This window comes from Girardinichthys multiradiatus, chromosome 13 (genome assembly GCF_021462225.1).
Source record: "Girardinichthys multiradiatus isolate DD_20200921_A chromosome 13, DD_fGirMul_XY1, whole genome shotgun sequence".
Lineage (NCBI taxonomy): Eukaryota > Metazoa > Chordata > Actinopteri > Cyprinodontiformes > Goodeidae > Girardinichthys > Girardinichthys multiradiatus.
Genome location: NC_061806.1, coordinates 13,395,305 through 13,420,302, shown reverse-complemented (window position 1 = coordinate 13,420,302; position 24,998 = coordinate 13,395,305). Strand labels below are relative to the sequence as shown.

At 43.4% G+C, this 24,998-nt stretch overlaps 1 protein-coding gene across 7 annotated transcripts in view; it reads right to left on the bottom strand.

The window, feature by feature from the left end:
* Positions 1–12,326: 12,326 nt before the first annotated feature.
* The window catches only part of LOC124878756 (triple functional domain protein-like), a 117,275-nt gene continuing 104,603 nt past the window's right edge, over positions 12,327–24,998 (bottom strand). For 5 of the 7 annotated variants that reach the window (XM_047382848.1, XM_047382851.1, XM_047382850.1 and 2 more), the window contains 18 exons: positions 24,893–24,962; positions 24,712–24,801; positions 24,534–24,626; positions 24,321–24,371; positions 24,153–24,230; positions 20,740–20,931; positions 20,424–20,604; positions 20,072–20,332; positions 19,492–19,979; positions 18,579–18,826; positions 18,247–18,388; positions 18,128–18,155; positions 17,884–18,046; positions 16,472–16,593; positions 16,310–16,388; positions 15,929–16,129; positions 15,676–15,814; positions 12,327–14,612 (listed from right to left, as the gene is read on the bottom strand). In XM_047382848.1, coding sequence (XP_047238804.1) covers positions 14,055–14,612; positions 15,676–15,814; positions 15,929–16,129; positions 16,310–16,388; positions 16,472–16,593; positions 17,884–18,046; positions 18,128–18,155; positions 18,247–18,388; positions 18,579–18,826; positions 19,492–19,979; positions 20,072–20,332; positions 20,424–20,604; positions 20,740–20,931; positions 24,153–24,230; positions 24,321–24,371; positions 24,534–24,626; positions 24,712–24,801; positions 24,893–24,962 — 3,184 coding nt within the window. In that variant the 3' untranslated portion in view covers positions 12,327–14,054. The remainder of the gene's footprint in view (positions 14,613–15,675; positions 15,815–15,928; positions 16,130–16,309; positions 16,389–16,471; positions 16,594–17,883; positions 18,047–18,127; positions 18,156–18,246; positions 18,389–18,578; positions 18,827–19,491; positions 19,980–20,071; positions 20,333–20,423; positions 20,605–20,739; positions 20,932–24,152; positions 24,231–24,320; positions 24,372–24,533; positions 24,627–24,711; positions 24,802–24,892; positions 24,963–24,998) is intronic. The other 2 variants (XM_047382852.1, XM_047382849.1) reach the window with 2 other exon arrangements.

The following is a 24,998-nucleotide window of genomic DNA, read 5'->3' as shown; positions in this document are numbered from 1 at the left end:
GACATGATAGCATCACACAGATGCTGCAGATTTGTCGGCTGAACATCCATGATGCGAATCTCCCGTTCCACCACATCCCAAAGGTGCTCTATTGGATTGAGATCTGGTGACTGTGGAGGCCATTTGAGTACAGTGAACTCATTGTCATGTTCAAGAAACCAGTCTGAGATGATTCGTGCTTTATGACATGGCGCATTATCCTGCTGGAAGTAACCATCAGAAGATGGGTACACTGTGGTCATAAAAGGATGGACATGGTCAGCAACAATACTCAGGTAGGCTGTGGCGTTGACACGATGCTCAATTGGTACTAAGGGACCCAAAGTGTGCCAAGAAAATATCCCCCACACAATTACACCACCACCACCAGCCTAAACCATTGATACAAGGCAGGATGGATTCATGCTTTCATGCCAAATTATGACCCTACCATCCGAATGTCGCAGCAGAAATCGAGTCTCATCAGACCAGGCAACGTTTTTCCAATCTTCTATTGTCTAATTTTGGTGAGCCTGTGCGAATTGTAGCCTTAGTTTCCTGTTCTTAGCTGTCAGGAGCGACACCCGGTGTGGTCTTCTGCTGCTGTAGCCCATCCGCCTCAAGGTTCGACATGTTGTGCGTTCAGAGATGCTCTTCTGCATGCCTTGGTTGTAACGAGTGGTTATTTGAGTTACTGTTGCCTTTCTATCAGCTCGAACCAGTCTGGCCATTCTTCTCTGACAACTGTCAAGGTAGGAAAACTTTACTGGCCGTCCGTTAACTCTTACATTACTCCTCACCTCTCATCGACTCTTTTTATTTGGCACCCCAAAGGACAATCCTCAGTCAGAGATCAGTTGTAGTTTCCACAAGTTTATTAAAACCAGTCTGAATTCAGAGAGGGAGACATCACACTTACACAGCTACCTGGAAACCTCTGTGTGTTGTCTCACTGCGTTACATTACATTTTATACCCCACGCTGCTATGCAGTACACATACAATCATTCTGTCTGTGGATGTCTCCCCAGCAACAGTATCAAAGAAACAGAGATACATTTCATCATTTAATTAAGGAATTGTTTCCCACACGTCTTCAGGAATCTTCAGTGAAAGGAGTACCATGCCTCCCTAATCCACTGCCGGCTTCTCACGATACAGACAGAAAACACCTGCAAGCTTTAACCTTGAATAATAAACACTCATTGTGTAAAAACTGGACTTTATAATACTAGAGGCTTCAGTTATGTTTTTTCTAACTATCATGACTAAAAACTCCTAATAATAATCAATCTATAAGCAGCAAAGTCCCAAATATATCTTAGTCTTAGCTACTAATAAAATATATCTTAGTCTTAGCTACTAATAAAATATATCTTAGTCTTAGCTACTAATAAAATATATCTTAGTCTTAGCTACTAATAAAATATGTCTTAGTCTTAGCTACTAATAATAAGGCATTTATATTTCCACAATTCCCCCTTTTGATCTCCACCAGGAGATCACTCCACATAGGGTGCAGCCAGCTCCAGCCCCTGAAGTCCGTCCGTCAAAGCACACATCTGATAAGTAGGAGGTTTAGATTCATCACTCCCCTTCTCAATTTTGGCAGTGATGAAGCGAACCATCAGAGCCCTGATGCATGGTACACAACAACAACCACAGGTAACTATTATGCCAACAAAAATAGCTATAGAAATCATTAATGACATGACTAAACCTTTCCATTTTCCAAACATATCAGTAAACCATTGCTCCGATGCATTGTCAATCCCTGAATGCTCGTGCATAGTTTTACTCAGAGTTCTCAGTTCCTTCTAAGGCTCGGGTGACAGATCCGTCAGGAGCGGTGTTATTGGGGATAAAAGTACAACACATATCTCCAAACATGGCACAGACACCCCCTTTTTCAGCTAGCAACATATCCAATGCCATTCTGTTTTGTATGGCCATGAGAGAGGTGGGGGCTAGTTGTTCTGAGAGACCTTCAACAGCATCCTGGGTGAAGTTGGCCAGTCGTAGGATATTGTGATGAATATAATTAATGCGGTCTACATTCTTGTTAGGAGTTATTGGAATAAACGCTGAGATTACAGGGATATTTTCAAAGCCGGCTGCTACTTGGTTCGCAAATTTATACTCATCTGGGACTCCTCTAGGCACTCTGATTGAATCAATATAGGTGGAAGAGTTTTACGTGAGATCGAAGTAGTTAGTTGCACACTTCCTTAACACATGTCTGCGCCTCCGAGCTGTTAGTGTAGAGGGTAGAGTGTTATTAGTTCTTTTTATGACTTCACCAATTAACATCAGTGGTGCCTGTAATCTGACCATAGCACACACTCCCCAGGCTTCCTGAGGGATCCTAATTAAAAGTCTCCTGTCACCACAATAATAGTATAAACCAGCTCTAGCCCACCTTCCAATGTTTGAAGCAGGTTCAGTTCTGTTACATCAATCCTGTGGGATTTCACCTAGAAGCACAATAGCATTTGGAGATGTAAAATTGAAACATGTGTAGCTTCCATTTCCTTTATAAGGGGTAAATGGTCCAGTGAGAGTTTTATTGTTAATGGGCAGAAAAAATAGTAGCTAGTGTGGTACAGTTAATGGGTGTAGCTGCCTTGGTTAGATTTAGCATACAGTTATAGCCCCAAGTATCAGAGGGGTACAGAGGAGCAGGTTCAGTGTAAAGGGAGGGTCTCGCAGCTACACAGTTAGACATACGATTTTCTTGCGCAGTCTCAGCCATCCATTCTAGCCATAGTTTAGCTTCAGTAAATCCTGTTTCCAATGTTATAAGGTCCTTCACAGTATGAACATCTACATAATGGACAAGGGACGGCCCAGGACCGGGAGTAGGTGATGCTAGTTGTACCTTAATAATGCCTTTAGGGTCTTTTCCTGATTTGTCGACACCTATGACAAAATAATACCCATTAGTTGTCTTAAGAGATCATGGGGTCAGTTGGACATATGTCAGATATTGAGTGGTGAATATGAGGGGGTTCGCAGGTCCACCAGGTGTTGGTGTGGCTCTAATCAAGGCTATATTATTTTGCAGCTGTCTTAAGTTGTTCATGCTGTCATAATGATGAGTGTAACTGCCTGGTCCAGTGTTCCACACGGATTCTGAGACAATTCACTGGGGTGGCCTCTCAACACACACATATAGACGTCATAACCATGCCAACCCACCTGGTTGGTTCCACAATTAATAATGTTACATAAGTCAAGTTGTGCTACTGTGATTCCTTTAGTATTAGCATAAATGGTCAATTTGGCGCCATAAGGGTCAGACAGGCTGTGCATAACTATAGAAGGGGGCTGTTTAGTTTTGGTGCTCCCACCGGTCCCCTCCGTTTTGGTTATTAGTGCGGCCGCTAGTACTGTAATTAAGCATGCCTGGAACCGACAATGCAACGGAACTCGCTGAAACTTAATCATCCTGTGAACTGTAATTAATCCTTTCAGAGGGAAGATAAAAATGAATTAAACCAATATCAATATACACCTCTTACTCCAGAGGGGACAGAAGGATTCTTTTACAATAACTATGCTTTAGGCTCTGCTGCCTCTGCCTCACTTTTTGCCTGAGGACTAGTGCATTTCCTGCTTCTGTAGTCTCAGGGTGCTTAAAACCTTCTGATCCTCACCAGGGATGTCTTGACCCCTTCTAAGTGGAGGATGTCTTCTCAGTCCTATTAATTAACTGTGTTTCTTCATTAAAAACAAACTCAGTCTGGGTTCAATCACTACAATCCTTATTGCCCCTGAACAGTAAGCACAACAATAGATGAATATAATAAAAGAGTAAAAATTCAAAAACATATAAAATATAACTTTTGTTAAGTAAAAACCATAAATTGAAAATTTTATTTTATTTTATTTTTTTGTTTTCTCTCGTTCTTTCGTCCTCTGGGTGGCGCAGTCCAGCTGTTCGTTGGTCCCTTATACAGGTGACATCTTGTGCGCTGGTGTCTGTAGGTCTTCTTTCTTCAACAACTAAGGTAGACTGCCTAGTTGTCTGACAGCTGAGGGGATTATTCTGCCCCTTGTGATGAAGCTGTGTTTCCTCCAATCTCCTCCAGGGGTCTCCCTGGTTCTGGTGCCTCGGCGCACTGGCTCCAATGAAACCACGTGTTTCCTTTGTCCTTCAGCCTCACTGCGTGGGATGTCCTCTCGGTCACCTGGTATGGTCCTGTGAACTTTGGCTCCAACCACTTCGCTTGATGACTCTCAACCACACCCACTCGACCTGGGGTGTTGTTGGCTCTCCTGTAGATCTCTCAGCTCCCAGAACCTTGTTGTAGGGTTCCATCACCGTCTGTAGCTGAGAAAAATAGTCTTTGTGTGACAGATTCTGTATATCACCTGTAGATGTCAGAACTGCTCCTCGTGGTCCTCGTATGGAGTGTATCCTGTGATTGAGTTCACTGAACACCTGATTGACATCAAAGCAAGAGGTAATGCATCAACCCATGATAATTTAGTCTGTGCACAAATTTTAGCCAATTTGTTTTTCAGGTTTTGATCCATTCTTTCAACTTTTACTTGGGACTGAGGGTGATACACCTTGCCAAACCTGTGTTTCAGCACCAAACAGGACTCCACCTGTTGCAGCTCCTGGTTCTTAAAATGGGTTCCATTGTCAGTCCTTATCTTTTCAGGAAACCCGTGTCTGGGAATGTAATTGTTAATGAGACATTTAACCACAGTTTTGCTATCTTCCTTTTTCCCTGGCCATGCTTCTGGCCATCTTGTGAAAGCATCCACACACACAAGCAGATATCAGAAACCTCTTACTGACTGCACCATGTCTGTATAGTCAATAATTATTTCTTTTCCTGGCCTTGTGATTAAAGGAAATTTTCTCTGCAACGGTGTCAAAGTTTTCTTTGGGTTGAATTGCCCACACACTGTACAGCATTTCACAAAGTGTTTTACCATGTCTGTCATGAAAGGATGCCACCACTCCTTCAGATTCTCCAGCATCTGTTTAATTCCAATGTGTCCTACTCCATGTGCCTCAGAAAAAAGTTTCTGTTTAAGTCCAGGAGAGAACACCATCCTACCATCTGGTCCTCTCCAACATCCTGACTGCTCTGTAGCTCTTCTCATCCTCCACATGTTCTTCTCCTCAGGGGCTGCTCTGCTTTGCAGCTCCACTACTCTCTCTAAGGTCAACTGTTCTCTCGCTTCCTCCTCTTCAGCCACCATCATCATCTGAGCAATATAACCTGCTGTTATCTTGGCAGAATGATCAGCAGCCCGATTCCATCTTGCTACTTCTGAATCACTGCTGTCATGTCCTTTACATTTGATCACTGCTACTTTTGCTGGTAACAACAAGGCATCTGCTAGCTCTTTCATTTCTGCTTCATGTTTTATAGGTTTTCCTCCAGCTGTCAAAAATCCTGCTCTCAACCACTGACAGAGTTCCACATGAACGGCTCCTGCTGAGTAAGCTGAGTCTGTGTACACATTCACTTTCTGCCCCTCTGTCAATCTGAGTGCTGCTATTACTGCCATAACTTCTGCTCTCTGTGCTGATTGGGGTCCTTCCAATCTTTTTGCTTCCACTGTTACCAGTCCTGATTCTGTCTGTTCCACTATAGCATAAGCAGCCTTCAGTCCTTCTGCATCATGCCTGAAACAACAACCATCTGTGAACAGCTGTCTCACCTGTGGTCCCTCAAGGGGGCTGGCTTCTAAGTCTGGTCTTACCTTTTCTGTCCTGCTAACCAGCTCTTCACATTGATGTGGTTCCTCCTGTGTTATTCCATCCGCCATGTTGATTCCCTCGTGAGTGTAGGTTATGTTGGGTGCCTCCAAGATTTTGCTGAGCCTGTGTTGTCTCAGAGCTGTCATGGTGAAACTTTGAGAGTTCACATATGCCACCACACTGTGAGTTGTTAAAACATTCAGAGGGTGTCCCATCACTAAGTGAGCTGTTTTTTTAATTAATTTTGCCATCCCTGCTGCGTGTTGTGTGCATTGTGGGTGGCGTTTTTCCATGTTATCCATCGTTGCTGAAACGTACATCAGCACTCTTCTCTCTCTCCCTTTTTTCTGAAACAAAACTCCATTTACTGCCGGTTTTGTTACAGAAACATCCAAATAAAATGGTGTGGTGTAGTCTGGGAGCGTAAGCTCTGCCGCGTTGGAGAGAAGCTGTTTTAACGCAATAAAGGCTTCCTCTGCTTCCTGTGTACAATTAAGGACGTTATTGAGATTTCGCATGCCCTGTTCTCTGATCAGGTCTCTGAGGGGCTGTGTGAGATCGGTGTTACCTGGGATGTAGTACCTGCTGTAGCCTGTAAGGCCCAAAAATGACAGCATAAAACATAAAACCACGGCTGCCCAAATCACGGCAGAATTAAATGTGCACCTCAACTCTCCTGTTTCCACCAAAACTGTCCGTCGGGAGCTCCACAGGGTCAATATACACGGCCGGGCTGCTATAGCCAAACCTTTGGTCACTCATGCCAACGCCAAACGTCAGTTTCAATGGTGCAAGGAGCACAAATCTTGGGCTGTGGACAATGTGAAACATGTATTGTTCTCTGATGAGTCCACCTTTACTGTTTTCCCCACATCCAGGAGAGTTACGGTGTGGAGAAGCCCCAAAGAAGCGTACCACCCAGACTGTTGCATGCCCAGAGTGAAGCATGGGGGTGGATCAGTGATGGTTTGGGCTGCCATATCATGGCATTCCCTTGGCCCAATACTTGTGCTCGATGGGTGCGTCACTGCCAAGGACTACCGAACCATTCTTGAGGACCATGTGCATCCAATGGTTCAAACATTGTATCCTGAAGGCGGTGCCATGTATCAGGATGACAATGCACCAATACACACAGCAAGACTGGTGAAAGATTGGTTTGATGAACATGAAAGTGAAGATGAACATCTCCCATGGCCTGCACAGTCAGCAGATCTAAATATTATTGAGCCACTTTGGGGTGTTTTGGAGGAAACGTTTTCCTCCACCAGTATCATGTAGTGACCTGGCCACTATCCTGCAAGAAGAATGGCTTAAAATCCCTCTGACCACTGTGCAGGACTTGTATATGTCATTCCCAAGACGAATTGACGCTGTATTGGCCGCAAAAGGAGGCCCTACACCATACTAATAAAATATTGTGGTCTAAAACCAGGTGTTTCAGTTTCATTGTCTAACCCCTGTACATAAATATTTTTGGATGAAATAAACCATGTCCTAACTTCTAGTGTTTCATTAAACATATCCTGGTACCATTCAGTGTGACAACGGTCGTAGAACAGAGTGACATTGGGCGGGTCAGGTGGAGAGGTGTAGAGGCAGAGACTTTGAATCCAGGTTTTCAACACCTGATACACAGAGAAGATGCTACTTGGAGAAGAAGGTGCGGTCAGCAGTCCCCAGTAGATGTCTGCATATTCCTCTGCAACTGGCTGTAAAAGATATTGTCCATGCTGAAGCATTTGTCCACATGCCAAACAGGAACCATCTGGAAAAGTTACTGTTAACCCATCAGTACCACACAGCACTGATGCTCCCAGCTTAACAGGTGTGCTGGGTGAACACACAAAAGGGTGAGTTACTCTCTGAGTCCCAATCTGAACAGGAAATGGTACAGTCACAGGCAGAATTTGTGCAGCTCCTGAGAAGCCCATCACAGAAACAGTCTTGGTAGAGAGCAGTGGTTTAGGAGGTTGCTGTGTTATGGTGGAATAAGTAGCTCCAATGTCCACTAATAAATTCAGACAGTTTTCTCCCACCTTTGCAGGCAACATGGGGTCTGCTTTGCCCACGCTGCCTTGGTCCTCCTCAGGGGCGTCAGTATGGGCCGTAAGACGGGTGTCCACCCATCTGTGGATACTGGCCCTGCTGGGGTGGTATAGGTGCCATACCTGCATTAGGAGGGACCGTTACTCCCTACTGTTATCCCCAGGTGCGTGCCCAATGTCCAGACTGACCGCAGTTGTAGCACACATCTCCCAGTGCCCTGCCGGCTCCACGCCTTCCTCTGGGTGCTCCACGCCATCCACCACGACCACGCTGACCACCAACATGCCATCCGCCTCCACGACTGGGGCCACTGTACCTGTAATTATAAAATGGATAGGGTGGAGGGGGGGATATCCCCCTCCTTGCCACTGATCAGTCACAGGTGGTGACATAGACATAGGAGTGTGTGCAGCAGGAGGTGCAGACGCAGCCGGTGGAACAGTTTGAGCTGCAGCTAACATTACATTTTCAGTTTTATCAATTTTTCTCTTAAGAAGCTGGTTCTGTAGCTGGTCTTTCTCCTCTTTTTTCTTTTTTTCTGCCTCCTGAGCTGTATCGAAATGGTGAATTAAATGTTTTTCCCAATTTGTGAAGTCTGTTCCCTGCAAATCAGGATTATTTTTCATCTTTTGACACACCTCACAAGGAACTCCTTTTAATATGGCTTTTAAACAGCTGTCCCATTCCTGTCCCGTCACCCTTAGGATTAACTCCTGTGTGTTTCATCCACGTGTCCACTGCAGCACTAATGTGCTCTTTAGGATGCTGATTAGGGTCCCAATCGAATTGAGGGACTGCAACGGGGCGGTGGGCAGATACTGATTTCTTATGGCCTTCCCTAGGGCTGTCATTACACGTATCAGGGGTGTGTCATCAGGGTCCTGACTGCAATCAGCATTCTGTTCTATCTCCCTAGCCACCGAGGGACACACAGATCGTCCCAAAATTGCTCTAAAGTCACCTAAGGCCGGTGTCATGCCTTTAGTCAATGTATCTAATTCTTGTAACCAGACACGTCCGCATCCTGCAATAGGTGACTTATCCTCTAATGCCTGAACATCTCCCAATGAAAAAGGGACATATTTTGTCATTCCAACTGATGAGGTCAACAACGGACATTGAAATCTGGATGGACCGCTCTGGCTACGAGTAGTCATGGTGTGTGTTCTTCCAGAATCTTTAAACTGTTTTTCTGTCATCTGTTGAGAAGCTTTCTCATATAAATCATGAAGAGTCCCCGCTGTCTGCCGGTCACCAGACCGGAAGCCATCAAGCTCAGAGCTGGTGCCTCTGGCCGTGTTTTCTGTCTAGGTTGTGAGTCAGAGCCGTACGCTCCGTCTTCACCAGACACTTTCAAAACACTTAATTTCTCTTTAAAATTCCCCAGGAGGGTCTGGCTCACTCCTGTAGGCGGGTTCACACATGGAGTAGAATGCTGCGGGGGAGAGTGGTGTGTTGGGCCCTCCTTATCTCTCTCTATGCGGTCAGAGAAGGGCTCATAACAGACAGGTCCTCCCACTTGTGGTGTGTATACTTTTGACGGTTCAGGGACAAATGGGTTGTAATGCGCATGTAACTGGCCTGATTCTGTGTCTCCTCTAATATATATTTCTCAATTTTGCACATTTACCACTGGATATATACCATGTGTGAGACTATTGGGCGAAGGGACACTCAGGGGGGCTACTGCTGCTTTTTCTGACTGCTTCTCTTGTGTTCTGTCCTTGCTGCAGTGAATCAATCCCTGCCACCAAACCAACGGCCCCCATTCTGTCTCTCTTTTCTGTCTCTCAAACCCTTCCACTTAGCGGGACTCTCTTTTTCAATTTCTCCTGGTCCGACCGCTGTGATGCCAAACCCGGTTTGACACCTAGGAATCAACCCTCCGTTGACTCCCTGGAATTCCTTTTACTTGATTTTACTTTTACAGTCTCAACATTGAAGTATCTTGATCTGTCTTCCCTCACCTGCCAATTCAGGGTCTCGGGGTCCTATCCCTTGCCACTTAGAGGGGTCCTCAGTCCCTCGGGGAGGCTCTTACTAACCCCAGCCTAAATACCCCAGTCCTTGTCAGGACTGAGTTTGGATTGGCAAATCCGGAACTTATCTACTTTCCCAGACTCACCATTCAAGTGTCTCGACCGAAAAGTACGGTATGTTACAACAAATATTTTACTCAATACATAATTTCTTTACCGTAATACATTATTTCAACCAACAAATATTTTTACCCAAAACTGATCAAGACTGTAAATTTAAGAGAAAACAGATATCTATTCCACAACACCACCTACACTATTAGCAGGCAAAAGGAGAATAAATTTTAGAACTCCTTACCTTTTGTTTTGGGTCGACCCTGTGGTGTTGTAGAACGACATCCGCCTCGTAGTCAATTAATTATCCTTTAGTTAGTGCCAAATCCGGGTCACAGCACCAACTGTCAAGGTAGGAAAACTTTACTGGCCGTCCGTTAACTCTTACATTACTCCTCACTTCTCATCGACTCTTTTTATTTGGCACCCCAAAGGACAATCCTCAGTCAGAGATCAGTTGTACATTTCCACAAGTTTATTAAAACCAATCTGAATTCAGAGAGGGAGACATCACACTTACACAGCTACCTGGAAACCTCTGTGTGTTGTCTCACTGCGTTACATTACATTTTATACCCCACGCTGCTATGCAGTACACATACAATCATTCTGTCTGTGGACGTCTCCCCAGCAACAGTATCAAAGAAACAGAGATACATTTCATCATTTAATTAAATAATTGTTTCCCACACGTCTTCAGGAATCTTCAGGGAGAGGAGTACCATGCCTCCCTAATCCACTGCCGGCTTCTCACAATACAGACAGAAAACACCTGCAAGCTTTAACCTTGAATAATAAACACTCATTGTGTGACCACACTAGAAGCTACTGTTTAAGGTCTTTTCTAACTTTCAAAAGCATTACTAAAAACTCCTGATAATAATCACTCTATAAGCAGCAAAGTCCCAAATATATCTTAGTCTTAGCTACTAATAATTTATATTTCCACACTACTAATAATAAGGCATTTATTTCCACACCTCTGGCATCGACAAGGCCACAAAACCTGGATGTTTTCTCTTTTTCGGACCATTTTCTGTAAACCCTAGAGATGGTAGTGCGTGAAAATCCCAGTAGATCAGCAGTTTCTGAAATACTCAGACCAGCCTGTCTGGCACCATCAACCATGCCACCTTCAAAGTCACTTAAATCCCCTTTCTTCCCTGTTCTGATGCTCGTTTGAAATGCAGCAGATCCTCTTGACCATGTCTACATGTCTAAATACATTGAGTTGCTGCCATGTGATTGGCTGATTAGAAATTTGCGTTAAGGAGCAGTTGGACAGGTGTACCTAATAAAGTGGCCGGCGAGTGTAGATCACAGGTTTGTAGTCTTTTTATTTGGCAACTATTCTCAGAGACCTTGTCCATGATTTATTGGGACTGAATATGATCATTAACACTCCAAATGAATGGTTTACTTTTAATACTACTTAGTTCACCTCTTTATTTAAATGATACTAATTTCCAGTGAACACCATCTGAAGGCACTTGCAAAGAAGGCAAACAATGGGTAAAAGGGAAAAACCTTCTGATCTGAGGTCAGTGATCTTTTTACCGGTGTTTTCTTGTTCCAAATGAACACTTCTGTTTTTAATCAGTTATTCACACAACTCAACATGTTGTTACAGTGTTGCATACGTAACATGTAGCATTACACTGCATTGCAAAACATTCATATCCCTTGACATTCTTTTTCATTCTCCATTACAACTATTCTTGCAGAACCACCTTTGCTGCAGTTACAGCTGCAAGTCTTTTGTTTTTTACATGCTTTGATCTAAACCGTTCCATTGTAGCAGCAGTTTCGCATGTCGAACAAAAACTTCAATTTTGTCTGACCTAACAGGAACAATTCTTTCCTCAAGTTTTCCTTGTGTCCCCTAAATGGTTTATTTCAAACTGCAATGGCTTTCTTCCTACCACTGCTCCATGAAGGCCAGAGTGGTGGTGTTCTTGGTTTAATGCCATCTTTGCCCAGCCTGTCATTTTTAGTGTCTTATGTTATTCTTGGTTTGCAGTTGGGCCATCCTATATAAATCGGGATTTAGAGGCAATGTTGAATTGAATGCTTTTTTCCTTTTGGGATGATGGAATAATCTGGGCTCCGTGAGATGTTCAAAGCTTGAGATATTGTTTTATAACCAAACCCTGCTATAAAACTCTACATCACTTCCTCCCTGACCTGTCTGCTGAGGTACTTGGTCTCCGTGATGCGGTTTGTTCTGTAAGAAACCTCTGAGGCCTTCACAGAACAGCTGTGTTCATGCTGAGACTAAATTATGCACATGCGGACTCCAGTTCCTTATGTGATTTCTGAAGGCCATTGGCTGCATCGGATTGCATTTAGGGTTACCGGAGTATAGAAATGCACACCATGGCTTTCACATTTAGTTATTTACTACTTTGTGTTCCCACATAAAATAAAATCATACATTGAAGCTTGTGTTCATGCTGTGACAGTCTGAAAAAGAAGCGGGTCTTGTTTGTTCATTATGTTTAATTTTCAAATAACTGATGACAAAATGAGAATATTTACAGGAGAGGATACGATGAGCTGTACAAAGAAATATACATGCAAAGATAAAAAAAAAAAACCACAATGTTGCTGCAAACATGTGAATTATCAAACAGATAAAAACAAATGCAACAAAAAAGGGTGGAAAAACTAAAACTGAGGTATCCAGTCCAAGTTTCCTTGTTTTTAATGGCCTGTGTGCACTTGGATCATATAAATAAAAAGCTAATGGAGGACTCTTTCTACCCTCATAATGAACTTTATCACTTTAATTTCTGATGAGTTTCCAAAGAGATTTTAAAGTTATAAGAAAAATTTATGGAAGAAATATTTTGGCAGCAGGTAAAAACACAATTAATGAAATAAGATCATTTAACTCCTAATTCATTTAGTTAATTGTAAGAGCAAGTTTCCGTCCTCCTTCAGTCTCCAGCCTATTTATAAAAGAAAAAAGGGGACTAAGAGAATTCATCCTACACTCCTTGTGTTTTACTTGTGTAAACAATCATTATAAAAAGGTCATTAATTACCTAAACCTATTGCAATAAAATCTTTTTCTTAAGTACTATAAAGCTAGAGCAACTTTGGTGTACCAATATTACAGAGGCTTACAGTACAAAACGTGTTAAATTAGTTTTGATCAAACCAAAATCCATGAATGTAATCACATGATTGTAGATTGTGACCCTAGTGTGGCCTGGCGGTCAGAACACTCAACAGTCAAACACAAACTACCAGCAGTGCTTGCAGTACCAAGTACATGCTTTTCTCTAGATTCATTACAGATACAACGGATGTCGTCATAAATAGTTGCATAAAATGTTAAAGCCGCAACATTGCACATGATAATCAAACAGAACATACAATGAGTGCATTTACAGAAAAAGAAGATTTCTCCTCCTGTGCTTCCACATTCACTAGTTTCCCCTGGCGATTGCTGCCACCGCCGAGGCTCTGACGGTCCTGCGTCCTGCCGTCTGGAAGCAGGAGACTGCCATGAATGTGGGAGGAAAGAAGGCTGAAGTCTATTTACAAGGTAAGGCTTAAACATGTCATTATCTGCACAGCGCGAGTTGTTGTTCGGGAGGGGGTTGGGTTGTTCCTTCTGGGTTTGGACAGTGCAGCATGGTCAACATGGCATCTTATGATGATCAATGTAAGCAGAACCATCTAAACACCGTCTAAAGTAGCAGAGCAAACTCTCAATATTTTTCTTTAACTTTAAAACAAAGAGACGGTACTTTTTTAAATATATTGTTTCTATAAGACAGAGCTGCTTCTCCAAAGTGTCAGGTACAGTTTTAGTGTAAAAGAATAAAAATGTCCGTGCCGGTCCTTGGCAACATTTTCTCCATCAAGGCTCTTTCAAACTGCTCCTCTAATTAGCTTTAACTCCTATGAAGGAAAATAAGTTACTAGGTTCATGTTTTGTTTGTTCGTTTAAAACTAGAATATCTCAGCAAGCAGCAGTAGATGAGGGCATCCTTTCCTTTGTTTGGTGATGCTCTCAGGAGCTGTGAAACACGATAGTTCCCAACGGAACTACTGGCAGGACTACAGGATTTCTGTTGTGAAAGAGGATAAGATCAGCGTACATCTAAACCATGAAGCCACTAACTTCGTAATCACTGAGAACAAACTGAAGGGGTTCTCCTGCTTTGTCTCCAGTGATCAGAGAGGCAACATGGTTGTTCACATTTGAGACTGAAGGCGACTCTGAATGAAGCTCCTGACTCCTCCAATGGGCCGTGCATCCGTCTGATGTTTCCTCCTGTCTAGGAAGGAAATGAGGCGTGCGGTGTCCAGGCAGCCCTCTCCTCGGCTTAGCCTGTCACCCTGTGGGGCCTGCAGCCATGGCTCCTGGAGGCAGAGCCCAGCCGGCGGCCTCCTGCTGGGGTCGGTCCTTAAGAGCAGGCAGACAAAGTCTCTGGCGGCCTGGCTGACACCGTGGAAGTAATCCCTAGGAAAGCTGAAGTCCAACCTGCAGATGTTGAGGCATGTTTCCTCAGCACTCTCATCCAGGAAGGGAGAGGCGCCGCTCAGCAGCACGTAGGTCACCACTCCCAGGCTCCACAGGTCAGAGGTCAGCGACACAGGCTCTCCCAGGACTAGCTCTGGAGAGGCAAACTCGGGGCTCCCCAGTAGAGGGTGAACGTAGTGGGCACTGTTGAGTTGGACAGCATCTCCGAAGTCTGTGAGTTTGACCACAGGCAAGCCGCTGGAGTTATGAGCGACCAGCAGGTTCTCAGGCTGGAACAAGAGAAGAAGAGAGCCTGTTAACCCTGTATTGATACCAGTAAATTCATTCACAGGTTGGAGATGAACTTCATGAACTTTATCCATCATATCTCATAGTCCTTTGCAGAGGTATTCACAACCCTTGAACTTTTTCACATTTTGTCAAATTAACCCTAACCCTTATTTGGACTTTGTTGCTCTAGTTAGACGAGACCAACATGTAACGCTTTGGCCCACTTACTACATACTAGGTGTGCTGAAAAACAAACACTGCACATCCATCCCTCTGGGACAACTGTCAGAGTTAAAGAGAAGATGGGCGGAGCTAAACATGAGGCAATCCCTGAACCCTCTTCAAACAGCCAGAGGTAAAATAGAAGGGTCTGGATCAGCGATGCTCAAAGTCAGGCCTTACCAGCCATGTTTTAGCTGTTTCCCGGTATCAGCACACCTGAATAAAACCAACGGCCTCTGCACGTGAACGTGATGACATGCTCAGGAGGGAATTCAGCCACCTGAGTCAGCTTTTTTGGAGCAGGAACAAATCTAAAACACGCAGGACACCAGAACTCTTGGACTGAAGCTGGAAACCCGTCTGTTTAGATCGCAGCATCTGTTAGAGCAGTGTTCAAGTCCAGATTTAGGTCCAACAGAAAATCTGTTGCAAAACTGAAAGCAAGCTGTTCACAGACGCTCTACATCTAATCTGTCTGAGCTTGAGCTGTTTGGAGTGGGCTAGACATATCGGAAAAGACTCCCAGCTATGATTAAAGCAAAAGGTGAATCTTGACTCAGGAGGCATTGACTCAGGGTGGGTGAATGTAAATGCATGCCACACTTTGCATAGAAAAACATTCTGAAAACCTCAAATCTGTTTTATTCCGCTTCAAACGATGCCCTAGTTTGTGTCGGTCTATTAAGAATACCAATAAATATATAGAAGTTTGTGAGAAAGTGAGGAAACGTTCATTGGGTATAGACATACAAGGCACTGTAAATGTGCAGAGTTATGTACACTGATTACTAAACCTGCTATCCATTGTAGAGGGTTGAGTGCAAATGCCAAAGAACTTACTTTTATGTCCAGATGCACAATCCTGCAATTGTGCAAGTAGTGTAAAGCTTCTAAAACGCTTCGCAGGTAGGAGGCCACTTTCTCCTCCGTCAGATTCCCCCAGCTGACTATATAGTCCAGCAGACGACCCTGGTCAGCCCTGAAATGAAATATCATCATTAAACATGAGAGCAGAGAACTTCATCCTGAGTTGGAGATTTAAAGTTGAATTCCAAATAAAAGAAATGTTTTTCCCTATTTATCTTGTACTCACATCTCCAGGACTATAGCGTAGCTGCTGGAGGTTTCAAACGTGTCTACGAGGCTCACTATGTGTGGGTGTTGCAGCCTTTGAAGCAGATTGAGTTCCTGAGTCACCTGATCTCTCTTCATCAACTTCTTGTTCACGTGTTTGACAGCTACCGTACGTTTGGTGCCTCTGTGATCGCAACGTTTGACAACAGAGAAACGACCCCTGAAGACAAAAAACAGGTCAGTTTTCATCGCACATCAGTCATTTTTATTTTTGCTGTTAACATTATTACATTCAAAATCCTTTAACATACAGTATTTTTGGGGATTTAAAGGCTAAAACACAGATTTCCAATAAAACACAATATTCTTGCTCTATTGGTGGGAATATGGTGTTTGTTACCTTCCAAGTTCAGCCACCTCAGTGTATTGAGACTCAAAGTTTTCCTTCCAGCTCACTCTGAGTCCATCAGTGGACACGGCTGAAAAACGAAGGACACGCATCATTCATTACACACTGCGTTTGCCACAGTTGGTGTACACTTTGATCGCTTTGCGCTCTTACCCAACACTCTGAGGCTAGCTGAGGATGTCACACTGCCCAGCTCGTTGGTTGCAATGCAGGTGTAAACGCCATCATCCTCAGAGGCTACACCGATTATCCGGAGCGTGGCTTCGCCAGTATCACTAGAAAACATGTTTTATTTCACAGCTTCCTGCTAAAATCAACTTCCTCACTCATGTTGGATCTGATTTGACTGACTGGAATCTAAACTGACTAAATACCGCACCTTACAAAACATTCATACTCCTTGAACTCCACATATCCTTGCCTTACGACAGACCAAATGAATTTTGGGGATTTTATGCGATAGTCCAAGACAAAGTACAGCAGTAGTAGAGGGAAAACATATGTTTTTAAACGTGTTGATCTCCAGAGTGTGCTGTGTGTTTGTATTCAGCCCATCAATACTTTGTAGAAGCATTTTTTACTGCAATCATGACTGCAAGCAGGTTTGGGTATGGCTCCATCACTGTTGCACATCTAGGGACTGAAAATCATTTGATAAAAGAGATCAAAACCATGTAGGCTCAAAGCTTTATATTTCGTCTCCAGGTTTGTGGAGTGCACAACTAATAGTTAGCCTGTCAACAGATTCTCCCACCTAAGCGGTGTACCTCTGCAGCTGTCCTAGAGTTACCACAGGTGTCTTGGCTGCTTCTCTGGCTAATGTTCTCCCTGCTCGGCCTTGGAATTGTGCACTGCTTGTTCCATTATTAAATGAACCAAATTAAAATAGATAGAATTATTTGTATAGGGACAATTGTTCAAAATGAACAATACCATCTAAGCCAATTTGCAATGTCTCTCCATAGCTGGGCTTTTGGTTACATAAAAACAATGCAAAATTTTAAATACAAAACAAATAAAAACTCATCGAGGCTTATCAGAACAATAATGAGTTACAATATCAGTACGAAGAGAAATGTGGCAATCACTCATGACTACGTAGCTTCTGATGGACTGAGCTCGGGATCCTGCTGTGTTCCCTGGTCTTCATGTTCTGTAACAAACCTCTGGGACCCTTTAGAGAACAGCTGAATTTATAAAGGGATTGAATTACCCATGTTAACAACACCATATACTAATTAGGTGACCTCTAAAGGTGATTGCTTGCTCTGGATTTTATTTTGGAGTATCAGAGTAAAGGGGGTTGAATACACATACACGCTAAATTTTACTTTCAAACTATTTTGATAACCATGTATCATTTTCCTTCCTCTTTACAATTATTCCATACCTTGTGTTGGTTTATCACATTAAATCCTAATAAGATTTAAATGCATTTATACTGAGAGCAAATTATACACAGATGGACCCATTTTCTAATGTGGATTCTGTACTTTAAAGATGGCACTTCAACAGGTATGAATAGTTTTGCATGAGTCTGTAACTGGATATGGTGGTTTTCTTACCTGCAGGTGATACTGAAGTGTCCGTTGTTGGTGAGGTTGCTCTCATTAGGTCCCCTCCAGGTGATGGTGGTGCGGGGTTGACCACAAACCTTACATCGTAAGGTGACGCTCTCACCATTGTCACAAGTCACATCACTCAGAGGTACCAGGAAGTCTGGGGGAGCTGACAAAAAAGAAGCTTTAATAAAACCCCAGGTTACAGCCAACTGGATCAATTTATTTTTAACACAAAGCCAATATTTACCATCATAGATGTAGTTGGGATTTAGAAGCTGTAAAAACAAAGGGCAGTGTCAGATCAGGAAAGAAACCTGTCTCCTTACCATAACTGTACACTAAGTCGTAAAGTAATCAGAAAGTCACCTTTACAGAAACTTTATTGGCTATTCCATCTCTGGACTTCTTGTAACCATTTTCCAGCTTGGTCTCCTTCTTTGCCTCCTTGTCCTTCTTCTCAGACTTCTTGCGTATACGCAGAGATGTGTGCCAAGATGAAGACTTCCTACTGCAATGAGGAAAGTGTCAAAGGTCAGTGTGCAATAAACAGAAACATGTAAAGCTAGCACATGTTAGACAAGAGCAAAAATACTCCACAACCATTTTTCAAACCCCTCCAGTTGGCAACAAATGTACTAAATGGCCGACGACTGGACCCCAAGGAGGCTTAGTTGAACTAAAATGTGAAGATGTTTTACTTGATTGGCCCTTCGGAGGAGTCAGTGATGATGGCTGAGGTGTGTCCCAGCACAAATCCGGGGATCCAGCCCTCTGCAGCGGGGCCCTGCTCTGTAGCCGCCCTGAACACCAGGAACATGTTCTGCTGGTTGCTGGCCAAGATCTGGACCACTTCGCCCTGACTGACGCTGATCTCATCCTCCTTCACGGCCATGTAGTCCTGGGTCACCAACATGGTGGATACGCTACTGCTGCTGCTACTTTCACTCTGTACAACAGGGAAGAGACAGATGTATGAAATCACTAAGTGCAAGCACTGCAAAACAATGTAAAAACACATTATATAGGCATAAATAATTTAGATTTTAATAGAACCAAGCTTTATAAATATTTATGATTTTCTTGTTAAAAAGTCACTTGTCACTAAAAAGGCTGAAATTAGATGATTTCCTTTTCAGTTGTATTTGCAGCTACAGACAAAGATGAGACGAGGAGCGTTAGGCTGAATGAAAGGATCTGAGTACATTTGTGAAGGAACCACAAACGTCAGAGGTTAGTTGCAAGTAAAGTAAATTCAGTCATATACCATGAAGAGAGCCAAGCGGAAGGAAGATTGTTAGTTTAAGCTTTGGTAGATTTCAAAAGTCAAGAAAAAAGCCCAAAAAGGCCACTCAGTGAAGAGTCTCCCCTAGAAAGAGGGAGATAAAAACACTGAGGTTGAAACCTTTGAAGAAATTTGTCTTCAGAAATGATCTAAAGCTATAGAGCATGATGTTGAAGAGTGGTGAAGATTGTCAGAGATGCTTAGTAGGGAACAGATTAGTGGTGCTGGCTGCGACAGGACAGCAGACAACAGGCAGAGAGGACACACCAGGCTTCCCTCGGACTCAAGTGTTAGTTGAATCAGCCCTGGGCAGCAGGTAGTGGTCTTACCCCGTTACTCTGGGTGGACTGCTCACTTGCAGATGAGCATGTACTCATGCGATCAGCCTCTTTGCTGTGCGTGGAGTGTCTGTGGGCTTGAATCCCGGAGCCGGTTGTGGTCTGACGGACCGGGGTCTCTCCTGCCTCTCCTGGGAAGGTGAATGAGCCAGGTCTGCTAGCTGGAGAGGCTGGCATAGAGGTCCAGAATCCAGATCCAGTCTTTTGACCCGGGCTGGGAGGGGGAGGAGGAAGAGCATCCTTTCCAAATGCGGGAGAGGACAGAGTTTGGGCAATTGGAGACAGGGCTCCTGGACGTGGTTTGGAAGTTGGTGTAGAGGGCAGAGGCCCAACTGTGGTACGAGGAACAGGTGTTACAGTGTTGGTGGGTGTGTGGGTCTGGGCCTGTGTCTGGTCCTCTATGGTCTGGGAAGGACGCTTGCCCTGTGGACTACCCCCTGGAGGAAGCAGGGGAGCAGGGACAAGACGAGGGGACAAACCTGGATCACAACCGAGCAAAACTCACACCTCAGTCATAACCTTCAATGTGGAAGGGAAACAAAGTTCACAAATACAGACTGATGTTCCATACCTAACATCTTGTTGGGGCCTTCTGCATCGGCCCCAGTGTGATGGCGTAGGGGCTGAGGCAGACGGGATGGTTGAGGAATCTTGGAGGGCCGTCGAGAGACGCTCTGAGGTCCTGATGGGATAGAGCTGGTCTGAGAGATCCCCCCGCCAACTCCAGGCGATGCACCACTGATGCCTCCACCTTGAGCTCCCACGCTGCCCACACATGAGCCGCTGCCTGCGCCGACATGGTTCCTCTGATACTCTATTGGTGAAGTCAGAGCTGTGAGACGATACAAGAAACAAGGACAGCCATGTACAAAAACAGCTCCGCCACCAAACACCAGGTCCTGTGTGTTTGTCTCAACGCTTACCATTGAGAAAATTGCGCTGGCTCTCGAGCATGTGGCTGATCTGAAGTGTCCAAACCTCACACACCCCTGGATGGGAGGAGTGAAGCACAAAGGACTCCACACTCCCACTGGCTGACCGAGAAGTGAGAATAAACTTACAAGGATCACCTTCCACGCTGTCCTCCAGACCCAAACAGCTAACCTGGATTCAGGTAAAACAGGGAGAATTTCCATTCACATCCATGCCAAAACAAAAACATTTCTCCTCTAAAGAAAAGTAACTTAAAATGTATATTTTCCTTTTACATATATATATATATATATATAGTGTTATTACCTTAATGCTGTTCTTGTAGAGAAAGCCTGGCAGAGAGAAACCTTTCTTTTTGTCAAGAGGCTCACTGAAGATAACCAGCTGCTCAAACAGGAACACCCTCCTCTCCGTCATTCTGCCCTGCAGGCCGTCGTCTGGGTCGGACACCATGAATGTGTCCTGCAGCAAAAGGCGACCCTGAGCTACAATCTTCCCCTGGAGAGTGAGAAAGGGGAAAAGTACAAATCGTTTAATAAAAACATTTCATGTTCCATAATTTTGCATTAGCTACAGTGCCTTGCAAAAGTACTTTTTGTCGCATTTTGTCACATTACAGCCCCAAACGTCAACGTATTTTATTTGGATTTTAATAATAAACCAACACAAAGCAGTGAATAATTGTGAAAAAAATGATTTACCAGGAAAAATCTAGTTAAGTCCAGAGTGTATTTATATTCAACCTCATTTTACTCTGGTACTCTGAAATAAAATCCAGCACCAATCACGTTTAGAAGTGACCCAATTAGTATATAGTATTAACCTGTGTCGCATTTGATCTCCGTATAAGTCCAACTGAGGTTTTTTAGAGAACATTAGTGAACAAACAGCATTGGGGAGAGAGGGGAACAAGGCAGACAGGTCACACAACGTTGTGGAGAAGTTTAAAACATGGTTAGGTTATAAAACCTTTCGAGCTCACAGAGAACTTTGCAATCTAGTATGACAACTGCAAACTTTCCAGAAGTGTGCCAAAAGCCATGTAGGCAACACAGAAAACCTGTTGTGGCAGCATCATTGTGTGTGGGTGCCAACATATATTCATTTTAAATGGCCTAGTTAAAGTTCAGACCTATGGGGGGAAAGACTGCAACCTGAGACTCATGAGGCAAGTGAACCTCAGGGTATGTATGACTTGCTTGTACTTGTAGCATAGAACATAACGGAGGAAATAAATTACCTCGGGCCATAACTCCCTTCACACTTTAGGTAACCCATGACAGAGTTTAATGCTTCCACATCATACATGGAAAATTGGCAATATTCCCTCAGCATTCATTGGCAATGTGCAAAAGGCTTAACCAGGGGAGGGGGGGCTGAGCACAAATCCATGCCACACCTTTCAGATTTTGTGACAGTTAGACTACAAGCATGTCTTGAAGACATAAAAACTTGGATGAGTTTAAATTTTTATCTTCTAAATTCAGACAAGACAGAAGTTTTAAAAAAGAAACTGCTTATTCAATCACTTAACCTGGATGGCATTAAATTGACCTCCAGTCATAAAGTAAAAAACCTTGGTGTTATTTTAGACCAGGACATGTCATTTAAATCCCATATTAAACAGGTTTCTAGGATTTCCTTCTTTCACCTCGGGAACATTGCCAAAATTAGAAATATCCTGTCCAGGAGTGATGCTGAAAAACTAGTCCATGCATTTGTTACTTCAAGGCTGGACTATTGTAATTCTTTACTATCAGGATGTCCACAAAATGCAGTTAAAAGCCTTCAGCTGATTCAGAATGCTGCAGCAAGAGTTCTGATGAAAATTAAAAAGACAGATCACATTTCTCCTATTTTAGCTTCCCTTCATTGGCTCCCTGTTAAATCCAGAATAGAATTTAAAATGATCCTCCTCACATATAAAGCCCTTAATGATCTAGCTCCATCATACATCAGAGATCTGATGGTTCCATACGTTCCTAACAGAGCACTTCGTTCTCAGACTGCAGGTTTACTGGTGGTTCCTAGAGTCTCTAGAAGTAGAATGGGAGGCAGATCCTTTAGTTATCAGGCTCCTCTCCTGTGGAACCAGCTCCCAGTTTTAGTCCGTGAGGCAGACACCCGGTCTACTTTTAAGGCTAGGCTTAAAACTTTCCTTTTTGATAAAGCTTATAGTTAGAGTGGCTTAGGTTATCCTGAGCTATCTCTGTAGTTATGATGCTATAGGCTTAGGCTTCTGAAGGACATAACGACCACTTTCACTCTCTTTGCTACATTCTCACACTACTCTCCAATTTTGCATTATTTGCTGTTATTTCAGCTTTTAAATTTGTTCTCTCTTTTCTCTTCCTAGAAGCTACACCTGGCCTGACTCTGTGTCTACCTGTGACACCTTTCTGGAGAGGGGCATTGTCCGAGCTTCTGCTGGCAACAACTTAATGCTCACCTTCTACCGATGATCCACATGGCCCTGTCTTTCAGTGTTTAACCCTTTCTCTCTCCTAGACATGGAAATTGACTGAGCTTTTACTGTAACTAATTATATGTGCTCTCTTTCAGACTATAACCTCAAAAACTGGCTCAGAGTTTATCTGTTCTTTCTTTCTAGGTGAAACGACTAAAAGAGCTACATCCATTAACATTTACTTTTCCTTCCCATAGAAAGTACTCCTGGATCAGTGCTTCTTTGTACTCTTTGTGTCTCTGCTCTGTTCTCTCTAACCCCCAGTCAGTCGTGGCAGATGGCCGCTCACACTGAGCCTGGTTCTGGTTCTGCTGGAGGTTTCTTCCTGTTAAAAGGGAGTTTTTCCTCTCCACAGTCGCTACATGCTTGCTCAGTATGAGGGATTGCTGCAAAGTCAACGCCAGTGACTGTCCACTGTCGCTACATGCTCATCCAGGAGGAGGGAATGCTGCAAGTCACTGACTGGATGCAATCTGCTGGGTTTCCTTAGACAGAAAAACTTTTTATCCAATTTGAATAAATAACTGAATCTGACTGCACTGTTCAATGGTTAGGATTAATAGGAATGTATGTACCTGACTTGATATTTGTATGATTTGATTGAATTGACTTAGCCCATTTTAAAGTTACCCACCTTTCACACAATGCAACAGGAAAGAAACACTCTCCAATTATTTTTTACCTCCGCCTTCCTCCCTCCCTGTTGGTTGGATTAAGGGGGAGTCAGGTTTAGCCTAAACTGGCTCAATTATGGTTGAGGTTCAAACACACCCTCCATTTCTGCTACCTGTGTGACCCCTTCTCTTTTTCAATGGTTATAATCAGTCTGACAGAGCGAGGTATCCCAATCATTGTGGTTTTTAGTATAACAATGGCCCCCAGTGGGCTCACATGGACAAACTTTATCAGTTTATTATTTTACTACACATAGGCCGTTCTAAAATGGCCAAACTCTAACACTCAGTAGTTTAATCTAACCTCCCCAATAACCCAATACCATTCCAAACCCTTTGTGAAGTGCCTTGAGACGATATGCGTTGTGAATTGGCGCTATATAAATAAAACTGAATTTTTATTTGAACAACTATGCTAAAAACAATTTAGTTTTTTCTCTTCCCAATTAGGTGCAATTTGTGCTGGTCTATCACATAAATCCCGGTAAAATATATTGAGGCTTGTTGTAACATGAAAACATGTGGGAAGGTTCAAAGGGACTTATGGGAGGCACTGTTAGGTACTTTAATGATCCTACATCAAATCCTTGAAGCCGGCCAACGTTCATCATGTCGTTACACCTTTTTGGCACGATGCACATGACCTCCACTGCTTTCTGTAAGAGGTGGAAATGATGAAGTTTGAAATGCAAAGGATAAGTTTTAAATTACAAGTTTAAGAAGGAGCACTCTGTCACATATCTTACCTCTAAATCTGGACTCTCCAGCCCAGCCTTTTTAGAGTGTTTGAGGAAATCCTAAATTGGACAAAACAAGTATAGTTTGGTCAAAGACGAAACATTTAAAATCTTTGAAGGTGGTGCATACAATCAGTCAGAGATGGAAGATAATCCAAGCCAGGTAGGCAACACAGTTGCAGCTGAGGTTCTGGCGCCCTCTGCTGGTCAATGAGGACTAACCTTGAGCAGCAGCTGGTATTTCATGATCCTTTGGACAGGTTTAATAAGCAGGTCTGTGATCTGCAGCCTGTGGCCCAGCCTCTGCTTCAGGTCCTTCATAAATTAAAAAGCATAGTGTTCTCAGACTCTAAAAGTTATCTGTATGTGATGCCACTCCAGTTAAAATACAACCATATACCTCAAAATAGGTGTCGATGTACTCTGACACAATGTGCTCCGACTTGGGCTTGTTCTGACAGTACACTACGTACATATTTAACCTCCGTTCCTGTGTGAAAGCGAAGCAAAATTAAGACTACAGAATTTCATCAACACTACGTTCAAATCTAGGTAGCGTAAGAAATATACAAAGTACAAACCTGTTTGAGAAACAGTGCTCCCAGTCTGTCAGGGTCCTCCAAGCATTTCTCCAACTCCCTGAGGAAGAAACTGGGTGAGACAGAAAGAGTTATTTGGTTGTTGACT